The sequence below is a fragment of the Narcine bancroftii genome, chromosome 12 (assembly GCF_036971445.1).
Source record: "Narcine bancroftii isolate sNarBan1 chromosome 12, sNarBan1.hap1, whole genome shotgun sequence".
In the NCBI taxonomy this organism is placed as follows: domain Eukaryota; kingdom Metazoa; phylum Chordata; class Chondrichthyes; order Torpediniformes; family Narcinidae; genus Narcine; species Narcine bancroftii.
In genome coordinates, this window is record NC_091480.1 from 5,276,617 (window position 1) to 5,303,514 (window position 26,898).

General features: G+C 40.8%; 2 protein-coding genes across 5 annotated transcripts in view; one reads left to right on the forward strand and one right to left on the reverse strand.

Annotated features, from left to right (window-relative positions):
* LOC138746838 (zinc finger protein GLIS2-like) overlaps positions 1 to 26,898 on the forward strand; it is a 274,859-nt gene that overhangs the window by 81,415 nt on the left and 166,546 nt on the right. The window lies entirely within an intron of this gene.
* The window catches only part of srl (sarcalumenin), an 87,197-nt gene that overhangs the window by 48,506 nt on the left and 11,793 nt on the right, over positions 1 to 26,898 (reverse strand). For both annotated transcript variants that reach the window (XM_069904651.1, XM_069904650.1), the window contains exon 2: positions 1,989 to 3,140. In XM_069904651.1, the coding sequence (XP_069760752.1) occupies positions 1,989 to 3,140 (1,152 nt within the window). The remainder of the gene's footprint in view (positions 1 to 1,988; positions 3,141 to 26,898) is intronic.

The window sequence follows — 26,898 nt, forward strand, 5'->3', positions numbered from 1 at the left end:
TTCTTGGAGATATAACACCCTGATATTTCACTGTCATTTTATTTTATGTGATTCACATTTGTAACCTCTGGGAATATCATTTCAAAGTTATATACTTACTGCCAAATATACAACAGTCTCCATATATTGTGATTCAACTGCATACTAAAATACTACTTTCTAAAATAAATCTAATTATTAGTATTCAATGAATCAATACTAATTTCTTCCTTCATTTCTCTTGGAAGCCTGTTCTTAGATTGAAATCTTGTTTTCCAGCATCGTCTCCATCCCTGACTCCCAACACCACCATCAGATAATTTGATTCTTTTTCTCTAGAACTGTATATACCTACCTAATTCCTAAAAGCAGAAATGATTATTTCTCAACCTTTTCCAGTGAAACCATGCTCAAATCACACAATTTGCCTCCATCTGAGCAAATTTTCTGCTCCATAAATTTTTGGGTGTCAGTATTTCAACTCTTTATGATAAAAAAACAAATGAAAAAAGACATTATTGGGATTATCAACCCAGAAAAAGGCTGGATTAAAATGATATTACATTTAGAAACATTACCTCTTCCATATTGGCCTCTGCTGTAAACGTTATTAAAATGAAAAACGCATGGAGGTACAGATCCCATCACTTCATGACACAGTTCTCTGAGGGTCCTCCAAAAGCAATACACTTGTGTTTGTAGTCCAAATCCAAATAGTTCTGGTCTTTGAGAACTTTTTCACTCTAAGGTCAAACACATCTTTTGGCTATGTATGAAAAATATTAAACAGTGGTAGTATTTGATACAATAATATCTTATCATATTGCACTTTTGCTTGGAAACCAGCCATTGGACCAAGCTTCTTTTCAATGTTTAAATGAGTAGGACGAAGTTCTGGAGAAACTCAACTGGTCAATGATTCCATGGCATCCATAAATAGTAAAAGGCAATCGACAATTCAATCCTGAGCCCTTCATCAGGAGTGCCAAACATTAGGCAGATGCCTGAATAAAAAGGTGTGGGGGGAGGGGAATGGGAGAGGAGAAGGGGAAAGAACACAGGCTAACAGGTAAGAATAATAGGTGAATACAGGTAGGAAGGTCGAAAAGAAAGAAGCTGAGACGTGATGGGGAGAGGGCAGAGGGCTAAGTAAAAGCTTTCTGGTAGGAAAAGGAAGGGAAGAAGGTGAGTAGTCAGAAGGATGAAGGAAGGATCGACTGGGGAGAAGGTTAATGGAAATTGGAGAAGTCAATATTGATGCTGCCTTGTTGGAAACTACTGAGATGGAATTTAAGGTGTTGTTCCTCCTTTTTATATATGGCCTTGATTTGACCGATATGTCAGTGAGACAGTGGTGAGTGAAAATGAAGTGGTTGGCCACTGGGAGGTCCTTGCTTTTGCAGCAGATAAAGTGAAGGTTCTCAACTAAACAATCTTCCATCTAAGTTCAATCTCCCCAATTGGATTAATTGGAGGCCACATTGAAGGCATGGGAAGCAATAAATGGAGTCATTTGGACTATTTGTATCTTTTTTTTTGTTTTGTATAGATGAAATACTTTTTCTGCATATGTATTGTTTGTCTGTATGTGTGTTGTTCTGGTTGTGTGTCTGTATGTTTTGCTCCGAGGACTGGACCTGTTTCATTGAGTTGTACTTCACAATCAGATGAAAATAAATTTGACTTGAATTATCTAATTATGCTGTTAGTGTTATGCCTAATAAAATAAACTATTCAGTAAAGAAAGGCAGGTGAAGCCACACAGAAAACATGAAGTCATACATAATGGGGATTGTTTGTGATTTTATGAATGAATGATTCCAGCTATTAATAGTGAAGTTAGTGACAACAAAAATAAAAGTACCAAATACAATTGCATTCATTGGTCAATCTCAGGGTTGTGTTAAATGAAGTTAAAAGAACAAATTAGATTTCAGAGCTGAATGTTAAACACTCCAAAACTTAGTGTTCATTTCGTGTTGAGGTATGGCGAGTCCTCATTGACTCACCGTCTTTCTTCTGCTCCTGTACTTCGGAAGATGGCCTTGTATTCTCACTGATGCTTTTGCGAATTCTTCTTTCAGATTCAGAGGTATTTTCCTTCTTTTTCACTTCAGATTCTGGGAAGGAAACAGCTGCTCCTTCATCAAATATGAATCCTTTTTCAATAATATCATCCTGGTCAATCTTGACTCCTTCATTGAGTGCTTTAGTTTCATGATCCATTACCTCCACTTCCTCTTCAAACTTTTTGGTATTATCTTCTCCTTTTTTTATTCTAATCTTTTCATCTTCAGCACTTTCAGAATCTGCCATTTTCTCTTCTGTCACCAATTCTTCAGATTCACTTTTCTGAATATTAGTTTCCTGCTCAGAATCTGTCTGACTGTCCAGTATTTCCTCTTCCAGAATTTTAGACTTGTCTTGCTTCCCTTCACCTGACACCTCATTTATTTCCTTTGACGAACTTTCCTGAAGATCAGACTCACCATTAGAATTGTCCTCAGGTGAACTCTGGCTTCTGTTGTCACTGTATTTTTCAATTTTTCCTTCAGGCTCTCGTTCCGGAACCCCATTTTGTGTTAGCTTATTTAGTTTTGCTGTTTCATCCTCATGAACTTCATTGACAGCATTTTCTACTGATTCTCTCGATTCAGCTTCCACATCTTGAGATACTTCTGTGCTATTGAGACCTACATCATGAGATTTTCTTATGTCATTATCAGCAAGAACATTGTCATTGCTCTTTGTAGTGTCAGATTCTAGATTTTGAATTTCTGCATCATTTTCAAGCACCTCTTCCAGTTCCTCAGTATCATTTTTGTTGATTTCATTACTTTGGTATTCCTCATCTTCTTCAGCTCTTTTAACTGTTTGGTCCTGTGCAGTAACACACTTTGAACATGCTGATGCACAACCATCTACGTGTGATTGATCTTTCTCTTTTGTACCAGATTCATCTGTAGGACTGGATGATCCCAAAGCTGGACTGCCACCAAATGCTGAGTCTGCATACACTGAGGGCCCAGCATCCACAGTTGGCTGCTTACCATTCAAAAGCTTCTCATCATTCATATCAACGCCTGGGCTTGGGGCCAATGCTTTGCTCGCTGTAAGAGTGACAACATCTTCACTCTTGGGTTTGGTGAAGTCTTGGGGTTCTAAATGATCAGAACATTATCAGTCAGTTTCAGGCCAGTTTCTGTTTTGATTTGTTTTCACTTGCCTAATTTGAGTGGATAGGGCAATAAGTATTGAAAACATTATTATTATTATGGATCCTAAAAAATAGTAAAAGGTCATTATTTAATAAGAGTGGGGTGATTGAACACTTTAATCCTTTGTTAATTTCAGGAGGGATCTCAAAGGGAATGTTAATCCCTTACTAATCCAGATTCTTTGGTGGCTATCCAGGATCAGAATATAATGAATTAGTAGCAAAATTATGAAGATACTTGAATAATAAACCCCCTCAAATGGCAGATTCTGAAAGTGCTGAAGATTAAGAGATTGGAACAAGGCATTTGAGATGTAATGCCTTTGACCAGAGTGAGATCTTGTATTAATGGAAAGGTTGTAGCCTTTTCAGGATATTGTGAATTGAACATTTTGATAAATTTTTGCAGTCGATGCTCACAAATCTCAGGAAATTAGGTGTAGAAAGTTGGCTATGTGGTTCATTTGATGATAACGTTCTTTGAATATTAATGAACCATATAGAAATAATCTCAAAATGCTTTCTTCGGAATCAGAAGGAAGTATATCTCCCTGGTCTCTGTTACTAACCTCTGGCTAGTATTCACTTTGGGGTGGCTGAGCCCTTGTGTGTACATAAGGTGAATTACTCTCAGTGATGTTCTTCCCTTCAAATAGCTTACCACAGGTACTTAATACCATATGTTTGAATAATATCTTATTCCTGTGGGTGGGATTTCAAGGGAGTGAACAGACACAGTTGGCTCTGATGCACAGCATGGAAGGATGGGATCCAGGAGAGCTGCAGTGATAGGAGACTTTATATTTAGTGAGACAGACAGAAGATTCTGTGGCCACAAACAAGACTCTAGGATGGTACATTGCCTCCTTGGTGCCAGGTCAAGGATGTCTAGTGTTTGCAGAACATTCTTGAAGAGTCTGAACAGCTAGAGGTCTTTTTACAAATTGATACCAATGATATTAATTAGGTCTTTCAGATAGAATACAGGGAATAGGCGGAATAGGCAGAAGGTTAAAAAGAAGGACCTCAAGGGGTGTGATCTTAAAAGGAGCCACACGTCAGGTGAAAGCAGCTGGGGAACAAGAAAATCCCTCAGAAGTACAAGAAATATAGGCGTGCACTAAAGAAGAAAATCAGCCAGGCAAAAAGAGGATGTGAGGTGAAATCATAAAAGATTGTATTTCTATACTAAGAGTAACTAAGCAAGGAATAGCTCCCTTTAAGAATCAACATGACATTGATGTGTGGAGCAACAGAAGATAGGCAAAGCCTTAAAAGAATATTTCTCATCTCTATTTACTGTGGAGAGGATCATGGAAGGTAAGAAATTATGGCAAAAAAGTAGTGTTGTACATCCAAAAGACAAATGAGGAGACGCAAGCTATCTTAAAGTATATTAGCGTGGATAAATCCCCAGGCCTGACCGAGTTTATCTTAGAACTTTGTGATAAGCTAGGAAAGAAATTGCTGGAGCCCTAGCAGAGATATTTGTATCTTCATCAGCCACAAATGAGGTAGTGACAGACTGGGGTTTTCTTTAAGAAGGGACGTTAGGACAAGCCAGGGAACTGTTGACATCTTTGATAAGTTACTAGAGCAGATTCTGAGGGGCAGGATCTCCCAGAATTTGACTTAAGAGAGAATGATTAGAGAAAGTAAGCTTGGCTTTGTACGTGAGAAATCATCTCTCACAAATTTGAGTTTTTTTGTTTGAAGAGATCACCAAGAAGATTAACAAAAGCAGGATGGTGAACATTGGCAAGGTCTATGACAAGGCCCCACATAGTAGGCTGGTCCAGAAGGTGAGATCATATGGGATCCAAGATGAACTGGCCTACTGGATTCAAAATTGGCTTGGTGGAATGGGTCAGAGGGTGCTCGTGGAGGGTTACTTTTCCAATTGTCGGTCTATGTTGCAGGCATCTGTGCTAGGTTAACTGTTGTTTGCATCTGTAGTAGCTATTTGGATGACAGCACAGTTAGCACGATCAGTAGGTTTACCAAAGGTTTAATGGACAATGAAGAAGGTAGTTTAAATTTACAGCAGTATCTTGATCCACAGATGCGATGGACCAATGGAATTTAACCCAGATAAGTGAGAAGTGATGCATTTGGTAAGTCAAAGCAGGACAGGACTAACACAGTAAATGGTAGAGTTGTAGAGAGTATTGTGGAACAGAGGGACCTCGGGCTACAAGTAGTACATAGTGCCTTGAAAATGGCGATACAGGTAGAGAGGGTAGTGAATAAAGTGTTTGACATTCTTTCTTTCATCAGTGAAGGCATTAAACAGAAGAGTTGTTACGCCATGTCATAACTGTACAAGATGTTGATGTGCCCACATTGAAGTTCTGAATGGCCAATTAGAGGTAAGATGTCATTAAGGTGGAAAACACAACAACAATTCAAGGGGAGATGTTTAGAGTGTAGGAATTTGAAGAGTGACCTTGAGATTGATTCAGTCATGAAGGGCATAGATTAGGTAAATAGTCTTTTTCCCACAGTAGAGAAGTACAAATCTAGAGGATATAGATTTAAGATTAGAGGGCAACAATTTAAGAGACTCCATGGGCAAGCTATTTGTACAGAGTGATGGATTTATGGAACAAGCTGCCAAAGGAAGTGAAAGAAACCGGGACAATCGTGACATTTGAAAGACATTTAGTCATGGAAAGAAAAGGTTTAATGGGGTTTGGATTGAACCTGGGGAAATGAAACTAGCTCCGGAAGGCATCATGATCAACATGCCACAGGACCTATTTGGGCAGCAAAAATAAATTTAATTTAAAAATTATTTCATTGAGAGAATTTTATCTGTGTTGTATCTGGTGGAGAAGTCCAATCTTATTAGGAATGTTAGCCAATCCTGGCACTTCTCATTGGGGTCAATGGTCTGGATGACAGATACTGTCTGGCTTACCGTCGATAAAAATTGTCAGGAAATGGCAGACAGTTTTAAGAAAGGACCCACTGGTTATATCAACCTGACCTTTTGGCACGAGAAAGCTTAATGACAGCATCTAGTAGTAGGAAATAAATGACATGAAGATACACCATGTGAGTATATGCAAGATATAGTGTTACAAAGGTCTCACACTTTTTTAGTGTGTGGAGGGGTTGTGTTAAATATATTAATCTCTTGTGACTTTTAGGAAGTCAAATCCAGATTTAGTCTTTGTATTAACTAAGAGTTAGTGTGGGAGAACAATCACCAAGTGTATGAAGCAGAACATAATCTCTGTCTCTAATTCAAACATTATCTACCTTAGTGAACTTCAGCTGTTAATTTCTTTGGCCACCTTTGGAATTGCAGTGATCTGTGTAAATTTGCCATGTTATAGTTACCAACACCCAACCCCAACCCACCAATTTTCCCCTGCAACCGCCGCAACCGTGTCTGCCTGTCCCGCATCGGACTTGTCAGCCACAAACGAGCCTGCAGCTGACATGGACATGTACCCCTCCATAAATCTTCGTCCGCGAAGCCAAGCCAAAGAAAAGAAGAGTTACAATCAACAGTGAAGATGATGACACTGTAATCGACTCAACGCCAGATCACCCAGTTTCACACATTTAAACCACAAGTTCAGATGTGGAATTGTAGGGCAATAGGTTAAAATTACTGAGCAACTCAAAACAGACGAGGGATACAGATTGTGAAATAAACATGTTTTCAGCCAGGTTTGAGGGCATTCTGCCTGGGCTCTTTAGTAGAGCACTCCAAATTTAATACCACTACCTGACATCCTCCACAGTCTTAATTTATTTTTCTTTGTTTTAATCATTTATCCAGCTCTCCTTTAAAAGGTATAATTGTCCTTGCCACAGCTTTGACTGCTTTGAGGTGATAGCCCTCAAATGGAGCACAGCGATTTTATTCAGTGCTCCAGAGTGGAAGTTTAGCATCGACCATCATTTCTCATGCAGAGGTCAATAACTGCTCTCTCTAACTGCAGCAAAACTTTTGTCACCATTTCTGTTTTCGATGATCTGTATATGCTACTTCATGTGCATACTAAAATCGATGAGCCATGCCAAAACTCCATAGATATAAAAAAGACCAAATTCTGCAAAAAACATTATGTATGCAAAGTTTAGAGACTCCTGTTTAAAAGGAAATAATGGCTTTATTAAATTCTTTTTAGACATACAGCACAATAACAGACCTTTCTGATCCATGAGCTCAACCTGCCCAATTCCACCCATTGATCTGTCACCCAGGTATGTTTTGAAGGGTGGGAGGAGACCAGAGCACCCAGAGGAAACCCACGCATAAGTCATTGCTGAACATCAATATCGACTGCACTTTCCTACTGTATAGGCACTTTCGGGTGGCCAAAATCCCCCGATGTAAAGTCGCATGTTATGCCCATATTCGGCTGTCGGGAGGCCACTTAAAAGTGCAGGAGGCACATGCGAGGCGAACTTCGTAACCCTCCTCTGGGAGGGATAATTGCTGGAGCACTGAGATCGTCCCGGCACCTGAATGCAGCCGCCTGAAAGCAGCTGCTAAGGGGATGACAATCAGCTGCCCCTGACCCCGGCGCAGGACGTCAGGGCAGGGGCAGCCAGCGTGGGCTGTCAGCGCTGGGGCAGCTGCCCTGTCCCCATACTGCTCCCACTGCCCCACTCTCTCCCCATAGCCCCATGTCAATCCCCACACTGATCCCACTGCCAAATGCTCTCCCCACAACCCTCTATCAGTCCCCACACTGTGGGGTGGCCAGCGTGGCTGTCAGCGATGGGGCGGCAGGCACAGGATGCTGGGGTGGCCGGTGTGGGCAGAGCAGTGGGGTCAGTGTGGGGATCGACATGGGGCTGTGGGGAGAGAGTGGGAAAGTGGGATCAGTATGGTCACAGCCTGCGCTGGCCACCCCAGCGCTGACAGTCAGCCACTCCAACTCTGACACCCTGAAGGGACAGGAGCCGGAGTGTGCTCCAAGGCACCTACTGTGCAACTGACCCTTTTAGATGGACAGCGCTGTGCTTTCAGCGCTGCCACCTGAATGACCATTCCACAGGTCTGAATCCGCTTCTGCAGCCGCATTCTTGGCAAAGAATGCAACTGAAGAAGTCTTATTTGTCTCAATTTCCTTTACTTGCTGGAATAAATATATCAACCACCTTTAGCTTCTGTAAAATAGAGAATTCCAAAGATTTACAAGTCTTTGAGGGGAGAAATTTGTCTTTATCTCCTTATCTGGAGACAATGATTTTTGGTTTTTCAGCCAAGGAACTTGGCAATGATGTATGAAGCTTCCTGTTTTCATGAGATCAAGTTTCATTCTTCTAAATTTCAGACTATAAACTCAAAATCTTCTTCCAGAATGCCCTTCAATTCCAGCAATAAACTTAATGAATCATTGTTAATCCTCCTTTTATGCTTCTGCGGGCTGAACTACCTATATAACATTGGAGTGAGATCACTAATGCTGTATCTGCAAAGTCCTCCCAATCTACTGGAAGGATAAGCAAACTATTGTAATATCTTTTCCCAATATTGAAGGTCTGATTACCCTCAGCCAGCTCTATTAGACAGGCCACATTATTTGCATGCCCAACCCCAGGAATATTCTATTCAAACTCAAGCTTATTTCTAACACAACAGTCTTTGAGCTATGCACTTCATTCATTTTTGGTTATGCCAATTTCAAGTGTCTGATCACATAATTAGAGATTATTGTCTTTTGAGTGCTGCTTAATTTGGTGCTCAGCTCCTCACACTGACTATGCAAAAGTCTTTCTTTGTCCAACTTTTAACATAACATAACAAAACAATTACAGCACGGAAACAGGCCATTAGGCCCTTCTAGTCCGCACCGAACCAAACACCCCTTTCTAGTCCCACCTCCCTGCACAATGTTTTTTTGTAGTTGGTATTCCTATTTAGCACCATGGTTAGGATCTTACCCCTATCCCAGGCTGTCATTCACCACAAATGGATTACCTGAAGTCTGCACAGAGCTTTCAGGACTCTTGAGCAAACAAAAGTGGAGGTTCGCAGTATGTCAGACAGCATCCATGGATAGAAATGGTAAGTCAATGTTTCCAGTCAGGATCCTTTATCATGTCTGCTCTATATTCCAGCATCTCCAGTTCTTGTGTTTCTCCTTAGAAGAATGGATAGTACATGCTGGAGAACTCAGCAGGTCTCACAGCATCCATAGGAGGTAAAGATATATAATAAGCTTGAGCCTTTCCTCAGGTATGATACCTTGAAGAAGGACTCCAGTGGGTTATATATCTTTACCTCCTATGGATGCTGCGAGACCTACTGAGTTCTCCAGCATTTCTGTGCTTTTACTACAACTACAGCATCTGCAGACATTTTCATTTCACTCCTTGTGTTTCTTCTTTGTTATTGTATTTTGCTTTAATTATGACAGAAAAAAGATTTTTTTAAAACTTCCTTTGGCTGTTTAAGTCAGATGAAGGACAAGATGGTGGAGGAGAAACTGTGGAGAGCTGGTCTCCATTTGAACACGCACTGTTTGCCTAAACCATTTTGCAGCATGCTAGGTTTTCTTTTCATTGAAGCCAATTACATTTCAGGCTGTCACACACTCCCAGTTGTCTATCATTCTATATATAAATCCACTAAACCTTGACTGGATTGCATCGTAACTATCTCCAGGGTATACATTAATCTATCTATATATATCCCACCTCCACCCACCCACCCGCATCCATGAGCTGTTCTCTTAGATTCAGTAATCTATATATAAAGAGACCTTTTGGGGGTGTGGGTTTTTATCTTGGCAATGGTGCTGCAGTTCATTGAGCTCAGTGTCTGTCTGAACAACGTCGGAAGCAAATCAGGAGCATATTCAAGCAGACTTGGGGATTCAGGATGTTCAGGGAGATTGGGTGGGGAATCTTGGCATGTTTAGAGTGTCCCCCCCACCCCCATGCTTTAACAGAGGTGATAATCTGTTATTTTCTTCTGGACAGAGACAAATTCTTTGAAGATTGACATCACAGACAGTGACTTCCAAGCTGCTTTTGTAAACACGCTGCTTCATGAGTTATCTTTTCACAATCCTGCATTTTTCTGCTCCTTATCTCTTCAGCGAGTGAGAAGGAACATTTTTTTTACACCCAGCCACTGCATTCAAGGGAATTATTCCTGTTTTCCTGAAATGTATGCTATGTAAGAAGCTCGGATCAGGAATGAGGGTGCCATTCCTATTCCAACATTTAACCTCCTAGACCCCTAGTCATTTTCCCAGAACGCCTGCAGTCTAAACTGAACTTGCAGGCATTCCGTGGCCAAGGGGCTAATTCATCCAATGGCACTGCCAGGATGCTGTCTAAACGCATGGACAGAAATGGAGATTTGAAGTTTTTGTCATTCCTGTCGGGATGTTGGGAGACTCTTCCTAACGGTAAAAGCCCGCGACCTATGTAAAAAATATAATTGATTGAAGCTCCTCTGCACCTCATTCAATAGACCATTCGCCAGAGCCTCGTAACAGTGGGAATTGACTTATTTTGTCAGAACTATGGATATGATGTTCCTGACCCAATTGCATTAAATGCTCTGGACAAGAACAATTTTTTTTTGCAAAACCCATCTTGTCTACTGATGTACTCCAGAGAAGGAAATCTGCTGTCCTTACCCAATCTTACTTAGATGTAATTCCAGACCTAGCAAAGTATTTAACTCTTAAATCCTGCGTTCAGTGCAACTTGAATTTCTAGTGCTGTGAACAAATTAAAATAACATCTTAAGAATGTATTTTAGACTGAGTTAGCAGAACTGCTTTATTGTCTAGTCTTAGTGGATGCAGTTGAACCTAGAATATTCCATTCTACTACTTGTCCGATATCCCAACCAACATTTGTTCCATAACCAATGTTGCCAAAAATAGACCAACTTGTCATCTTTCCCATTGTTCTTTGTGGATGCTTGCAGTCTTAATAAGTCATTGGTTTTATGTGAGGGCTTTTGAGATTTCCAGTGCTGCAATTCAAAGAGGAGGTTTCAATTGCTTTCTTCAATGGCTCTGGTAATTTCACCTCCGTAACAGCCAGCATATGTTGTTCTGTGCCCTTGAAAATCAGATTTGGTGCATCTCCAAACAAAGAACACTCACATGACTCAGCATAAATATCAATGAGGCAGTTGTGGTACCTCCTTTGTTGTTTTAGAACAATGTTTCTTGTTTTGAAATTTTAATTTCCATCTCTATTCTCCGACCTGTGCTCTATCTCACTCTTTAAACATGAACCACTTGTATGCCTTCAGGATGAGACCAGGTGATGGAGAACAAAGGAGAGCAGAGGAAGAGATTGAATGAGGGGAGTAACAAAATGAGAGAGGGAAAATGAGAAGTGGGAGATGGAAAGGATGGCGATCTGGTAGAGGAGGGAAAAAGGTGGAGTTCTGAGGAAGTAGGTCTGAAGGAGAGACTGGATTATATTAAGGCACTCGAGGCATAAGCTATATGCAAAAGCCTGTGTTTTGTTTCTGTCTGTAATATGTGTGTGTTTGTTTGTGGGGTGTTCATGCCCATTATACTGTAGAACACTACAGCACAGAAACAAGCCCCTTGACCCATTTAGTGAATGCCAAACTATTTATTCCACCTGATCCATCCTCCTGGATCATAGCCCTCCATGTACTTAACTAATCTCCTCTTAAATGTTAAAATTGAACCCATATCCACCCATTGTGTTGGCAACCCATTCCACAGTCTCACCACCCTCCGAGTGAAGAAGTTCCTCCTAATGTTCCCCTATGGAGCAGAGCAGTGGCTCCATAGCTCAGTGGTAGACCACTTGTCTTGTCAACTGGATATTGCGAGTTTGTTCCTCTCTGGGGCCTCATTTCTGTGAGGGGCACTGGACAAAGTAGTAACTCTGATTTTCTTATGGTAGACAAAGTTAAAGAATTTCATGTTTGTTATATTCTAAATGTAGTATTACGTAACAATAATGGAACTTTCACCATACGCTTCTGGAACCAACTCATAAGCTTTCAATACAGCTTCTTTAACAGTATTGTAATTTGTCACTTGCTGTGCAGTCAAGCTAGAGTGTGCAATTTGTGCTTTTCCCTTCAATACACTTTGGAGCATCAAAGACCATTTTTCTTTTGGCCATTTTGAGCTCTCAGCAACCTTTTCAAAAAGCTGACAATAGGTATCTATATCTCCCTCATTAAAAGGAGCCACTAGATTTGCCTCTCTATTAGGCAAAAACCTCTCCCCAAGAGTTACAGCTTCAGCTTTCTTACTTTCCTCCCTATTAATTTTCATCCTCTCTAATTTAATCTGTCTTTCAGCTAACTAACTCATATCTCTTCTGTTTTTCAGCTTCCTCTGCCTGATATCTCCTCTGTTTTTCAGCTTCCTCTCTTTGATTTTTAGCTTCCTCTCTTTGTTTTTTAGCCTCTTCTATCCTCAATTCTCCAATTCCAACTCACCAGATCTATCCTCTTTCTGAATAAATTTACCTTCACATATAATATTTCACTATAATCCTCTGAATTTGTACTTTCCTCATCCAATGTTTAACTTCAGTCAGTTTTAATGCCTTAGGAATAACCATCAGTTCCTCTTTTCTCTTGCTCTTCAGCTCTGCAAGTGATGGTTCTGACAAAAACTTATCAACATCCATTGCTGCTGTTTTGTCGCACTCAAGCTTTAAATTAGCTTGAAAAAACAACGGATTGAGTAATAACCCACAAAACTCGTGTTCAATCGACTGGACGAGTCCCCATAAAATGTTACGATCCCAAAGGTCCCCAAAACCCAGCAGCAATAGACATTCACCAAGACAAGTGGTTTTTAAAACAAAAGTTATTTTTAATCAACTTTAAACATGAAAACAGAATCAAACTTTAACATCTCAATATTTAATTAACCCAAATTAACCCCCTTCTAATTCTAAGTGCACGTGTATGTAATGTGTGTGTAAATTTAAGAAAAGTTATTTGGTTCACAGTTCAATCTCACATCTCATTCTTCCAAGTTCACTGGTTGCAGGCAATTCTTATACTGTGCACAGATTTAACATGTATAAAATTTACCAGGCTTCGGTGCTTGAAAGGTAAATGTTTACTGCTCAGGAAGGTTCTTTGAAGGTTTGCAGAGAGAGGTTTGTTGTTCCAGGATTTCCACAACTGAGGTACCATCATTAGTCACCTCAATGTCTTGCCGATGAAACTTGCCCCATCAGGGTTCTCCAGATGATAACCTCTTTCTTTCAGACTACCACAGAGTTCTTTTCTGTTTGTCTTATTCTAAGAGAAACATCAGACAGATACCTATCCGCCACTCCGAAGGTATTCTGTTTCAATACCAACAAGCTTCATGCTTGCTTCAGCTGTGACTGTTCAGTCTCTCTCTCTCTTCATCTTCCAACTGCTAGAAAGCCCATGTGACTCTTTCGCTGCCACAAAACCCCCACCTTCTTCAGCAAACAACAGGAGTTATCCTTCTGCTCCCATCTGTTGCTTTAGGTAAACAAAACTTCTCATTTACCTTTGAGTGAGCACTTTGCAGAAAGGTCAGAAGCCTTGTAAAAATGTTCAACTCAGACGACCTGTCTCCGGTCAATTCATTTGATGACATCATTTTAATTAGCACCTGATTGTGGAATGTCCATATCATTCTCCATAGTTTCTGTAAAGTTCACTGAATATGAATTCTTCAGTATTTCAAATAAGATCTGTTTTAAAATGTGTGTATGTATGTAACCTTCTCTAATTTTACCAATTATCTCCCAAATATATATTCTATTACAGTACCTATTATTATTTTTCTCAAAAAAATAGTGAAAAGATTGGAAAATATTATTGGTTACAAACCTGAATCACTTACTATGAAAGTAGTATTTTTATTGCCTTTTTCTCTCAAACTGTTTTATTTATACAAGTTGCAATTATGTAACATGGCATAGTCATATACCACCATTTGTAGTGCAAAATATATCTTTCAGATTGCTTACAAAAGTTGTATCATCACCATGGCATCAATTTCTCTTTTACATGCATTTAACAAATAATAGGTCCCAGAGGATTCTGCATAGGTTCATGCTTCGTGCTAGGCAATGTCATGAGAGTTCCAAACTGTGCCTCTCTTCGTAGAAACTTTGCAGCAACCCCACTAGCTTTTAGTGCATCCCTCATCACGTTGCCTTTCTCCTGGAAATACACCAGCCTACGTTGGTGGAGAACAGTTCCTTGCATTGATGAATCAGGAAGTTTTGGCAAGGCAAAGTGCACCTTTCACTAATTTGATAATCTTCCAGCAACAGTTGAATTTTGTTTCAACCCATAGAGTACATAGTCCAGGGTTATTATAGGATTTCAGGATGAACCTTGATAAAGAATACTGCATGGCTTTCCAAATCTTCTTGGCAAACATACACTCAAGAGAGAAAAGGCTCTCACCCACAGAGCAACAGCTTCAGATCAACATTTGATGGTGCTGAGTCCAGCGATGTCTTTCTTTTGTATTTATCTTTGTAATGTGGGCACTACCAGAAAGGACAGTGTTTTTGCTCAATCCTCATTGCCCTTCAAAAGTGGAGGTGAGTCATCTTCTTGAACCTGTGCAGTCCTTCTGGTGAAGGTGGATGTTTGTGTGCAGAGTGCAGTCCAGGAGGGTGACTGTGTGTCCAGAGACGTGCTCAGCATGTTGCACTTGGGCACTTAAATCAGAATTCATAGCTTGATTGTTACATTATAAATAGATAAATACTATTTGACCCAGTATATGAAGGGTCACCTGCATTTGCACTGTCAACAATATCCCTAATTTTAGAATATTGAATTAGACAGCATTTAGTTAAAAAATTAACAATTTTTGATCTCAGTTACACCAGAAGAACTAGGAGATCATTCTAATTTTATGATGCAAATCATTTGGCCTTGACTATGTATGTTCCATGAAAGGCCCTGGCATCAGTCACAATGTCACTCAGTCAGAATGTTCATTGTGGGTATTCAACAAATTCAAGCTCAGCATGTGTCCCTATAACCTTCAGATTCTTCTCTGATGCCCTATGATTCTGAGTCATCATTATCCATTTGGCCTTGACTTATGGGTCGCACTCTTACCTCTGTGTCAGACATTCATAGATTTAAAGTGTATTCCAGAAACCTGACCACAGCATCCAGACCAACACTCTGCAGCAGCAATGAGGGAATAGAGGACAACTGGATATTCTTTCTGATGAGACATTAAACGGACCTCTTAGATGAATAGGAATACTTTTCATCTTTTTAGAGTCAGTCATTCAGCATAAAAGGAGCCTTTTGCCTCACTATGTCCGTGACAGTCATCAAGTATTTATCTATACCGGTGGTTCTCAATCATTTTCTTTCCACTCACATACCACTTTAAGTATTCCCTATGCCATACGTGCTCATTGATTAGTAAGAGGTTGCTTAAGGTGGAAAGAAAAAGTTTGAAAACCACTGTTTTAATCATACCTAATTGACTTGTTATGTGCATGGTTTCATAACTCCAAAGGAAATGACAATTTTTCTCAAGCAAAACATTTCAGTAACAATCTTCCCTTCCCACTCACATACCACCTTAAGCAATTCCTTACGAAGCAACGATAGCTTATAGATTACATAAAGTGGGACGTTGAGAACCACTGAGAACCACTGCGCCTAAGCCTATGCCTCTAGCTTTGGATGGTTCTTCTATGGGGGAAAGTTTTCTACTATTATCTGATAAAATTGTGAGATATGTAAATATCCTTCCATCAGATTTCCTCAACTCCAAGGAAAATAAATCCAACCTCTTCTGTCTCACTCCATCAAAGTCAATATCCTTGTAAATATCATCTGCATCCTTTAGTGTAATAACCAGAACTGTGCACAGTGCAATCATAAGTGATTTACCCAAGATTTTATAAAATTACGACAAACCCCCTCCCCACCCACTTTTTTTTGTATTCAGTGCACAAGCTAATGAAGGCAAGTATCCCATCTGCCTTCTTCATTGGCCTATTTACCTATGCAGAAAGATTTAGGGACCTTTGAACTTGTATTCTATGATCTCTTTGTAGCTCAATACTAACAAGAACTCTAATGTTCACTGTGTATATCCTGCCTTTACTAAGAAGACCGCAGAGCCCACCTCACTGACAAAAGGCAAAGGAGGAAAAACCCAACACCCAACCCCAACCAACCAATTTTCCCCTGCAACCGCTGCAATCGTGTCTGCCTGTCCCGCATCGGACTTGTCAGCCACAAACGAGCCTGCAGCTGACGTGGACTTTTTACCCCCTCCATAAATCTTCATCCGCGAAGCCAAGCCAAAGAGAGAAGAAAGAGAATCCTTCAGAGTGCATCACCTCACAATTACTGGATTAAATATCATCTGTCATTATTTGAAGCATCTTACTGACTAATCAATATCATTCTATCGCCTAACACTATCCTCCTCACTATCGACAACAAATGTATTGATCACAACACCTATATTTATATATAAATCATTAATTATGTAAGAAACCGTAAGGGTCCCAGCACTGCTCACAGGCTTAAAATGACAAAACCAACACCATCATCCTCTACCTCCTATCAAGCCAGTTTTGGACCCAATTAGACAAATTGCCTTGATCTCATGGGTTCTAGCCGTTAGGAGTAGTTTCCTACATGATACCTTGTCACATGCCTTCCTGAAGCCATATAGGTCACACAAAAATGTAAAGTATCCTTATCAGATTTATTGTTATTTTTCTGAAAAATTCAAGCAAATTGGTCTGATAGAATCTCCCTCAACAAAACCATTCTATCTGATTAATGTCTGACTTTCCAAGTGTAAATTCATCCTGTCTCTCAGATTTTTCCCAACAATTCACTGTCTTGCAATTTCCTGCTGTTCTCCTGAATAAGGTGGCATGTTTGCTGACTTCCAGTCAGCTGGCTCCTCACCTGTCTCCAGCATAGATTTAAAAGATTATCAAAGCCTTTCTAATTTTGATACACATAACAGCCTGGAATATAGCTCGTCAGGTCCTGGTAGATTTCTCTATCTTTAAGCCTGCCAAGACCAAGAATATCTTCTTTTTAATAACATTACATTTCACCATTGCCCTCCCTAAATTTGCAACTACAATCTTGAAAAAAAGCAGATTTTCCATTATCCTGTCTTGAATATATCCCTCAATAATGGCATGATCAAATTAGAGTCATACAGCACAGAAGAATGATACCAATATTGCAGGAGTTAGTATGATGGATTATGTTATATTTTATATTGTATATAGATATGTTTTAAAGGAGATAAATTGTGGGTTTTTTTAGTGTAGGTCACAACAAACACAAACACTTCACAACACAGATCTCATTTAAAATGCCAGAGCTCTTCTCAAGCCAGACAATATAGGCTTCCAATGCTTTTGTAAAGATGATGGAAACTGCTTTGCTAAAGGACTTCATAAGTAGGTGTTAATTGGACATGCTGTGTATTATTGTTTTGGAAAGCAATAGATGAATGGACTCAGAAGATTGGGTCCAGTGGTTTACTGTTCTTTGAGGGTCATGTGGTTTTCTCTGTGAGAGAGAGAGAGAGAGAGAGAGAGAGAGAGAGAATTCAGTTCTACAGTTCAGCAGCAGCAACTGGGATTGGAACAGGACAAGGTGGAAAGCCTGTGGGAAAAAAAACCCATTTTGAAGACAGGTGTGAGTTCTTAGTTCAGCCTATTCAAAGCCCTTGTGGTCCACACAAGAGGAGATGGCTGACTGTATAATGTTTCACCTGAGATAAGGGAAATAGAAAAGGAATTCTCTGGTGACCTGAAAAAAAAAAGAGATTATCAATGGAAAACCCTGATGGGGCAAGTTTCTCGGCAAGACATTGAAGTGGCTGATCGGAGGGAATCAGTTTGTGTCCAACAAGCAACAAATCTCTCTCTGAAAACCAACAAGAACCTTCCTGAGCGGTAACCATTTAACTTTCAAGCACCAAAGGCTGGTGAAGATTCATATATGTTAAATTCTGTGCATAGTATAAGAATTGCCTGGTACTGGTAAACTTGGAGGAGTGAGGTGAGATTGGACTGTGAATCAAAGAACTTTTCTGAGCTTATACACATTACATACACGTGCGCTTAGAATTAGAAGGGAGTTTAGTTATGTTAAGTTAATAGTAATAAGTTAAAATTTGATCTTGTTTTTATGTTTAAAGAAAATTAAAAATGACTTTTGTTTAAGCAACTATTTGTCTTGGTATAGTATTTTTGTCTTTTAAACTGTTTATTCTTAATGCAGGTGTATTAGTTGGGCATTGTAAAAGTAAGCTTCAAGCAACTGGAAAATATACTTATCCAGCATCTACCAATATCCATAGGTGCCAGATACCAAGCGTTGTACTGTCTGGTAAAGGCCAGGACTGTGCTGTTGCAGTTAGATGTGGGACCACAGGAATGAATAAATGAGGTGTGGGAGCAAGTGTATAATTTCAAACAATTACAGGGATAATTGCCAAGGGGGTGATACGTGGGAAGGGATAAGTGGACAAGAGAGCCCTGGAGGGAACAGTATCTATGGAAAGTGAAGATTGGAGGGGAAAAGGTGTCTGGTGGTGGCATCGTATTGTAGGTGGCAGAAAATTCACTGCCAATGTAATTGTTTCAATTATTTTTTAAAAGTTTATTTACAACATGGTAGAAGACAATTCTGGCCATTGAAACCCTTGCTGCCCATTTAAACTCGATTAACCTACAACCTTCTACGTTTTGGATGGTGGGAGGAAACCGGAGCACACGGGAAATGTATTAGTTCTAAAGTGTATTCACTGCTACAATGTAGGAAATGGCAACAAACAAAATAATCCAAGTCTCAGTAAAGGCAGTGATTTTATGACAGAACTACATAGCCTATTGAATCTAAGCAGGCTCTTCACGGAACAATCTGGTGAGCTTATTTATTATCCCTCCTGTCCATTTCTTCTCTGTTTTCACCACCCTCACAGGCAGATCTAGATCTGAACCAACCTCTGCTCAAAATAATTTTCTCTGCATATCTATCTATATCTTTGGTCATGACTCTTAATCCATATCCCCTTTTTTTTTTAATCACCTTCTTACAGTTGTGTATTATCTGATTACTTGAATTCCTGATACCTGGGTCTTACTGTATTGTGAATTATAGAATGTTAGGACAAAAGCAGGGCCACTAGAAATATGGAATGTTCTCCTTACATGTCGTAACTTCTGAGTTAAGAGTATATTTAAATGCCCATTGACACAGATTAAAATGGCTGCTATATTATCATACCATCAAATTATTAGTGTGTTATGAAATGGTACAATGCCAACATATTTAAGGCAATCACAAAAGAAAATTGAATAGATTATACAAGCTTCCCATTCCTATATCAGTTGGATTTTGACAGTTATCATTAGCTCCCACTACCTTTTAAAATAATGAGTAGCCAGTATGTACGTTCACACTTTTTGCCAAAATCCAATTCACTGCCACCTAATTAGAAGCACGTTTGCTTGTTTTTTTTTTTGAGTACATGGAAGATGTGTTTTACAAGCAAACGGAGCTATAGGAATAAGTTGATGGAGTGAAAAGTTGAGAATTGTGCTGTGTGGTGAGTACATTTTTCCTTATCACTGTGACTCCATCAACATGTGGTTTTGGAGTCGATTTCCAATACTTTACCTAATTTCCTCGGATGATCCTCATCCAAGGATTATACTGCAGCTGGAGAGAACTACCTCTACCCATGGAGCTCTCTAACTTGCTGACAGCAATTTTTGTTGCTCAAGATTCCAGGATTTGCAGGTTTTCTTTGAATCTTAATGATGGGCTGTTGCTGGGGACCTTTTAAACGAGGCTTCCTTACAAGTTAGCTTCTGGCCATGAATGAAGAATAAAACCTTCCTCCAAGGGCCTGACCACGTTTAGATTTCAACCAAAAAAATCAATGGAGTAACGAGAACCCTTGAATAACCTAGACATAGACTATGGCCAAGTGCTGGAAGATGGAATTAACACAGATAGGTGACCTCTGGTTAATGTAGACAGAGTGGGCTAAATGGCCTGTTTCCATGCTGTATGACTCTATGACTGTCACTTAATGACTTCTCTGGTATTTTGCCCCTCTGGTACATCAACTTTCCTGCATCTTTTCTGTCCATTATTCTGTCCACACCTATTTTATCAGCCTGGTCCTTTCTTCCTTAGTTTTTTTTCTCTGCACTGTGTCATTCCTGTTCTCTGTCCCTCTATTCATTCTTTGCTCTGGTTCTTCCTTTCAGCAGCAATTCCCTTCATGTCTTGTTTCCTCTTCTTTTTTACATAGATCCTTTTTCTTTTAGCATTTGCCCAATAAATCATTTTTTTTTGTGTGAATGGTTACATACAAAACTTTCAAAGAACCTTCAGAACTCACAGCTGAACCCAAGTTTGACATCCTAATATCCACGTGCTCATGGAAATACATTAAACATAGAAAGACCATACCTTAGTTTTATTAAAAGCTTTTCAACAGCATCAATAAGAACAAGAACCATAATAAGCCAGTTATAGTCTGAATTGAATTGGGTTCACTTACAATTAGTGTTAAGTGTACAACCTGGTATTAAATGTCAAATTAATGCTAGTTGTAATTTAACACTTCAATATGATGTAAAAATGCTGACCTTTAACCTTGAAATTCCAGATCCATGATCATGTTACATGTGATATGAAGTAGTGATCTGAAGATGCAGCAGTTTTCCTAGATGGCATGTTACCAACATATGGTTGCATTTGGAACCAAACAAGGAGTGTTTGGTGATTCATCCTTTGAATTTTAAATTTTAATCATCTTTTTTGATACTCTTCTTGGAGAGCTCGATCCAGGCATGTCTATCTAAGTTATTTGCATGGCCACGCCCTCTTGGGAAATCTGTCCTTTTTACCAAGGGAAGTCATAACAGCTTGAATGAAGTCAGCCCTGAAAAGGACAGACTAAGTCCTTTTTGCCACTGGATTCAATATCCATGACGGATATATATAGTGATATATATAGTGATCTATATATATTTTAAAAGCTCTATGAGAGAATTAGAATTAGAATCTACGATAAAAATAGAATAAGGGATTGTTTGGTTTATTGAGTGAGGTAGTGGGGACCATGAATCTAACCACTACAAAGTCATGTGCGTGAATGTGATTTGGGGGCTCTTCTCTAGTTCTTATTTCTATCTTTTCTTATTTTACGCCTAGATTGATTAAAATTATTGTAACGTTTGCTGTTATTTTAGTGGGAGTGAGAGGAGTGGAAAAGGGACAATCGATGGATAGAAGAGTTAATATTGATAACTTAATGGCAGAAAAAATTGAATTTTATTAGTATTAATATTAATGGAATTCAGAATTCAATAAAATGAAAAAAATTGTTAAATTATATAAAAAATATTAAAGTAGATATAGCTTTTTTGTAGGAAACTGATTTGACTAAAAGAGAACATGGGAAGTTAAAAAGCAATTAGATTGGATCTGTATTGGTTTCTTCATTTAATTCCAAGGCCAGAGGAGTAGCTATATTAATAAATAAAAATTTACCAATTAAATTATTGGATGCAGCTATAGATAAAGCAGAGAGATATGTAATGATTACTAGTCAGATTTATTCAGAATATTGAACTTGAATGAATATATATACACCAAATGTGGATGATGGGAAATTCATACAAAATATTTTTATGCAATTATCAAATGCCCAGGAGAAAATAATAATAGGTGGAGATTAGACTCTACACAATTACAAGCTAGAGTTCAGAAGAGTGAATATCAAGGAAGAATATTATCAGATCATTCACTTTTAGTGATGTTAATTGTGTTGGAAGAAGAACAAAATGTAGGTTATAGATGGAGATGCAGTACTTTTAAAGAGGAAGGTCTTTTGTGAATTTATGAGAAAACAGATAAAGTTTTTTTGAGAAATTAATGAACAGTCAGTAGCAAATAAATTTATTATATGGGAATCTATGAAAGCCTATTTAAGAGTGCAAATAATAAGTTTCACATCTAAAATAAAGAAGGAATATATGAAAGATCAATTAGACAAAGATATATTGTATTTAGAAAAGGAATTGCATGTTCATAAAAATGAAGAGAAATGAAGATTAATGGAATAAAAAAATTGAAACAATACAATACAATCTTATAAAGTAGAAAGAGATGTATTGCACACATGCCAGAAATACTATGAATTAGATGATAGAGCTCATAAAGTTTTAGCACGGCCACACAAAGCGGAGCAATTATCAAGAACAATAATAGCAACAAAAAGAGAAACTGGTCAAATTACATATGAAACACAAGAGATTAATGATGATTTTAGGATTTTTTATTAAAAAATTATATTAGTCCAAATCTTTAAAAGACTAGGAATGAATATCTATCACAGAAATTACATATATCAAAATATGAAATATCGAGATGTGTTTTAGGTGTGGGGCAGAAATAGGAATGTTTTTACATGCTACATGTTTGTGTGTGAAGGTGAGGCAGGATATTACTGAAATATTAACAAGGATAACAGGAGTCGCCTTTACGGGCGATCCATATCTTTATCTTTTAGGCAACTTTATTGAAATAAGCAATAAATTAATTAAATTCCAAATTTCATTTGTTAAAATAGCCTTAGCAATAGCTAAGAAATTTATTGCAATTACTTGGAAATCTGACTCCCCTCTACATATTGCACGATGGACTGCTGAGATGATTAGTTGCATACCTATGGAAAAAAATTATGTACAACTTAAAGAACAAATATGACGTATTTATTAAGATATGGCAGCCATAAATGGATCATATAGAGACCCAATTGTAATTATAAATACAATACTAAAAAGGATAATAATGAATGCTGCTATAGTATAATTGCAAGTGACTTCACCATATAGAATTATTGATGGTCAACATAAATGTGAGCCCTGAAGGTTTGTGGATTTATACTGTGAAAGGAAGGGGGGAGGCATTGTTTGTTTTGTTTATTTTCATAAGAAAAACTTTTTATATATAAAATTGTAGAGTTTTCTATGTATATTTATGGGGAAAACAAACAAAAATAAAAGAATCAAATTAGTCAAACATGATTAACAGTATTCTGATCCATTAAAGACCATGTAATAATCTATAATAACATTAGGTAGGGATAATTGATAATTAACATGTTTATTGTCGTATGCATTGTACAATGTACATATGCACTGAAATTCTTACTTGAAGAAGCCAAACTGATTCTTTGTAGTTTGTAGGAGAATTTTTAGCCTTTAAAAAATATTAATTTGTAGCAGCGGCTGCACTGCTGATTGAAGGATTGCACAACCAGATGGGTTGAGTTCAGTGAGCAAAAACTGATTTATTGCAGGCTGCCTGGCTAGTCTTTTGTGGCTGAGAACGTCACCGAGGCATCATGTGGGTCCCCAAGTGCGGGCTTCTGAGCCCGCTGCCGAGGTCGGGAGGAAATCCCCAATGGCGCCATTTTGGCCAGTTGGCATACCGCCAGACAGCCCACCCCCCAGAACAGGCGCCAATGTCCTTTTTTGCCGAGCGGCCTCGCTTCTTGGGTTGGGCCACAACTACTGGTTCGGTGGGCTGGCTTTAACCTGTCCACCATAAACAGTTCCCTCTTACCATTGATGTCCAGTGTGGAAGTGGATCCTGAATGCTGGACAACTTTGTACAGCCCCTCGTATGGACTTTGTAGAGGTGCTGTGGACAGGCCATGCCTGATAAAAATGTACTCTGTGGAGTACAGCTCGCTGGGGACGTAAGAGGCCCGTGTGGCGTGTCTGGGCGGTGGCAGTGGTGTGAAGGAGTCCAACTGGCTCCGGAGGCGGGGAAGTAGACCGTGTGGTGATTGCTGGGGGTTGTGAGGTGCGTTGACGAACTCACTGGGTAGGGCTAGCGGTGTTCCATAGACCAGCTCGGTCGATGACGCCTGTAGGTCTTCTTTGGGTGTCGAGCGGATGCCCAGGAGCACCCAAGGCAGCTTGCCACCCAGTCGGGACTGGTGAGGCGGGCCATAAGTGCCAACTTAAGGTGGCGGTGTAATCGCTCGACTAGCCCATTGGCCTGTAGGTGATAGGATATGGTGTGATGTAGTTTGATCCCCAGACTGTTGGCGAGCTGTGCCCAGAGCGCAGAGGTGAACTGGGTGCCCCGATCACTGGTGAGGTGGTTTGGATTGGTAAAAATGGTGAAAGGCCTCCCCTCCAAGAAATAGTGGAAATGATTCACCGCCAGGTACATGCCCAGCAACTCACGATCGAAAGCGCTATACTTGTGCTCTGGTGGGCGAAGAAGTTGGCTAAAGAATGCCAGTGGTTTTCACGGTCTGTTCACCTGCTGCTCCAGGCCGACGGCTGTGGCAGAGGCATCAATGGAGAGCGCCATATGCAGGTTGGTGTGTGGGTGGACGAGCAGGGTAGCCTTCGCGAGGGCATCTTTTGTGGCTTCGAATGCCCTGCTGGCCTCTGGAGTCCAGATGAGTGTCTTATCTTTGGCTGCGATGAGGGTGAAGAGCGGCTGCATGATGCGCACAGCACCTGGAATGAAGCGGTTATAGTAATTGACCATACCTGCGAACTCCTGTAGCCCCTTGAGGTTGTCCGGCCGTGGGAACTCCCTGATTGCAGAGACCTTCTTAGCGGCTGGTGTGGCTCCTTCAGCCATGATGGTATGGCCCAGGAACTGCATGGACTCTTTCCCGAACTGGCACTTGGCCGGATTGATCGTTAGGCCTAATTTGGCTAGTCGGGAGAAGAGAGTGCGCAGATGAAACTTGTGTTGTGCCTGGTCTCTGCTGGCGACAAGGATGTCATCCAGGTAAATGAATACAAAATTCAAATCCCTGCCCACTGTGTCCATAAAGCGCTGGAAGGTCTGGGCGGTGTTCTTGAGCCCAAACAGCAACTGTAGGAACTCGAACAAGCTGAACGAGGTGATGATGGCCGTTTTGGGTATGAACTCGGGGTGCATCGGGATTTGGTGATACCCGCACACCAGGTCAACCTTGGAGAATACCCTCACGCCAAGCAGGTTGGCCGTAAAATCCTGGATGTGAGGGATCGGGAAACGGTCAGGTACTGTCGCTTCGTTAAGCCGTCAAAAATCTCTGCAGGGGCGCCAGCCGGCAGAAGCTTTCAGGACCAAGTATAGTGGTGAGGCCCAAGGACTGTTGGAGAGTTGAATGATCCCCAGCTCCTGCAAATGTGAGAACTCTTCCTTTGCTGCCTGGAGCTTATCCAGCGGGAGCCAGTGTGCTTTGGGCCTTGGGTGGGGATGTAATGAAACACTCCATGGCGTGGTGAGGTGGCGGACAACTGCAGCTTGAGGAGGGACAGGAACTCGTCCAGGATATACTGAAACTCGTCCATGGCTATCTGCGGCTGCTCTGTGCGGGAGGCATCGAGGCGAACAGATTGGAAGGTATGACCATCTACCAGTTGCCTACCTCAAATGTCGACCAGGAGTCCATGGGCGAAGAGGAAGTCGACAACCAGGATAGCGGTTTAAAGGAACGAAACAGCGAATCTCCACGAGAACTTCCGCTGGCCGATCTGGAAATGGACGGTCTTGTCTCCATACGTTCAGATCTCCGTCAAATTGGCTGCACGGAGGGGAGGTCCTCGAGGCCGGTTCTGGGACTCGATGGCTGTGGCCGGGATGTCGCTGATCGGACCCCGGTGTCGAAGAGGAAGTGTCGGCTCCTGACTGAATCCCGCAGGTAGAGAAGGCTTTGTTCTTGCCCAGCCACTGCAGCCTTTAACAGTGGCCGGCTTGCTTATTTCCCTGGAATTGATGACACTTCCGAGCCTTGGCTCCCCAGCGCTGGTGGAAGAAGCAGAGCCCTGAAGTGGATGACTTGCTTCTGGCTATGCTCTTTGAGGCCCCTGCAGGGGCCAGGTGTTTCAGAGGAAGGCTTTTCGTGGTCATGCCCATGACTTGTAACCTGCTGGACTGCTGAGCCCTCCGGGAATCATTCGAGCCATAGCTCCTGAGCCTTTTGAGTGACCTTCCTAGGGTCAATGAAGCTCTCCTGGGACAGTAATGGCCGGATGTCTTCAGGCAGATGGACGAGGAAGATGCGCTCGAAGAGTGGGCAGTTGGTGTGATCGCCCATGAGCACGAGCATCTTCGTCCATCAACTCGTTTGGAGTTCTGTCCCTCAAGATGTCGAGGCGCAGCATCCCAGTGGCACGCTGCCACCTGGAGAGGCCGAGGGAGCCGGTGAGCACCCGCTTGATGGTCCTGTACTTATCTTCCGCGGGTGGGTGCTGAACAAAGGGCAGCACTCGTTTGGCGGTGGCCTGGTCCAGGGCGGCGACCACATGGTAAAACTTGGTCAAATCTGGTGGATGTGAAACTGAGCCTCTGTGTGGCTGAACCAGGAAGTTTGATGGCTATAGCGTTGATCGAAGGGTCATTCATGTTGGGTTCAAAGACATTTGAACCTTTCAGGGTCACCAATTGTAGTGGCGGCTACACTGCAAACTGAAGGATTGCTGGCTGCCTGGCTGGTCTTATACTCCCAGCCCGGACCTGGCTGAGAACTGCGCTAGGGGACCTCGACGTCACCGGGACATCACGTGGGTCCCCAAGCACGGGTTTCTGAGCCCGGTGCCGAGGTTGGGAGAAAACCCCTGACGGCACCATTTTGGCCGGCTGCCCCGCCACGTGCGTGACAAGCTGGGCCAGTTCGCCTGCCTATTGGCGTACCACCAGA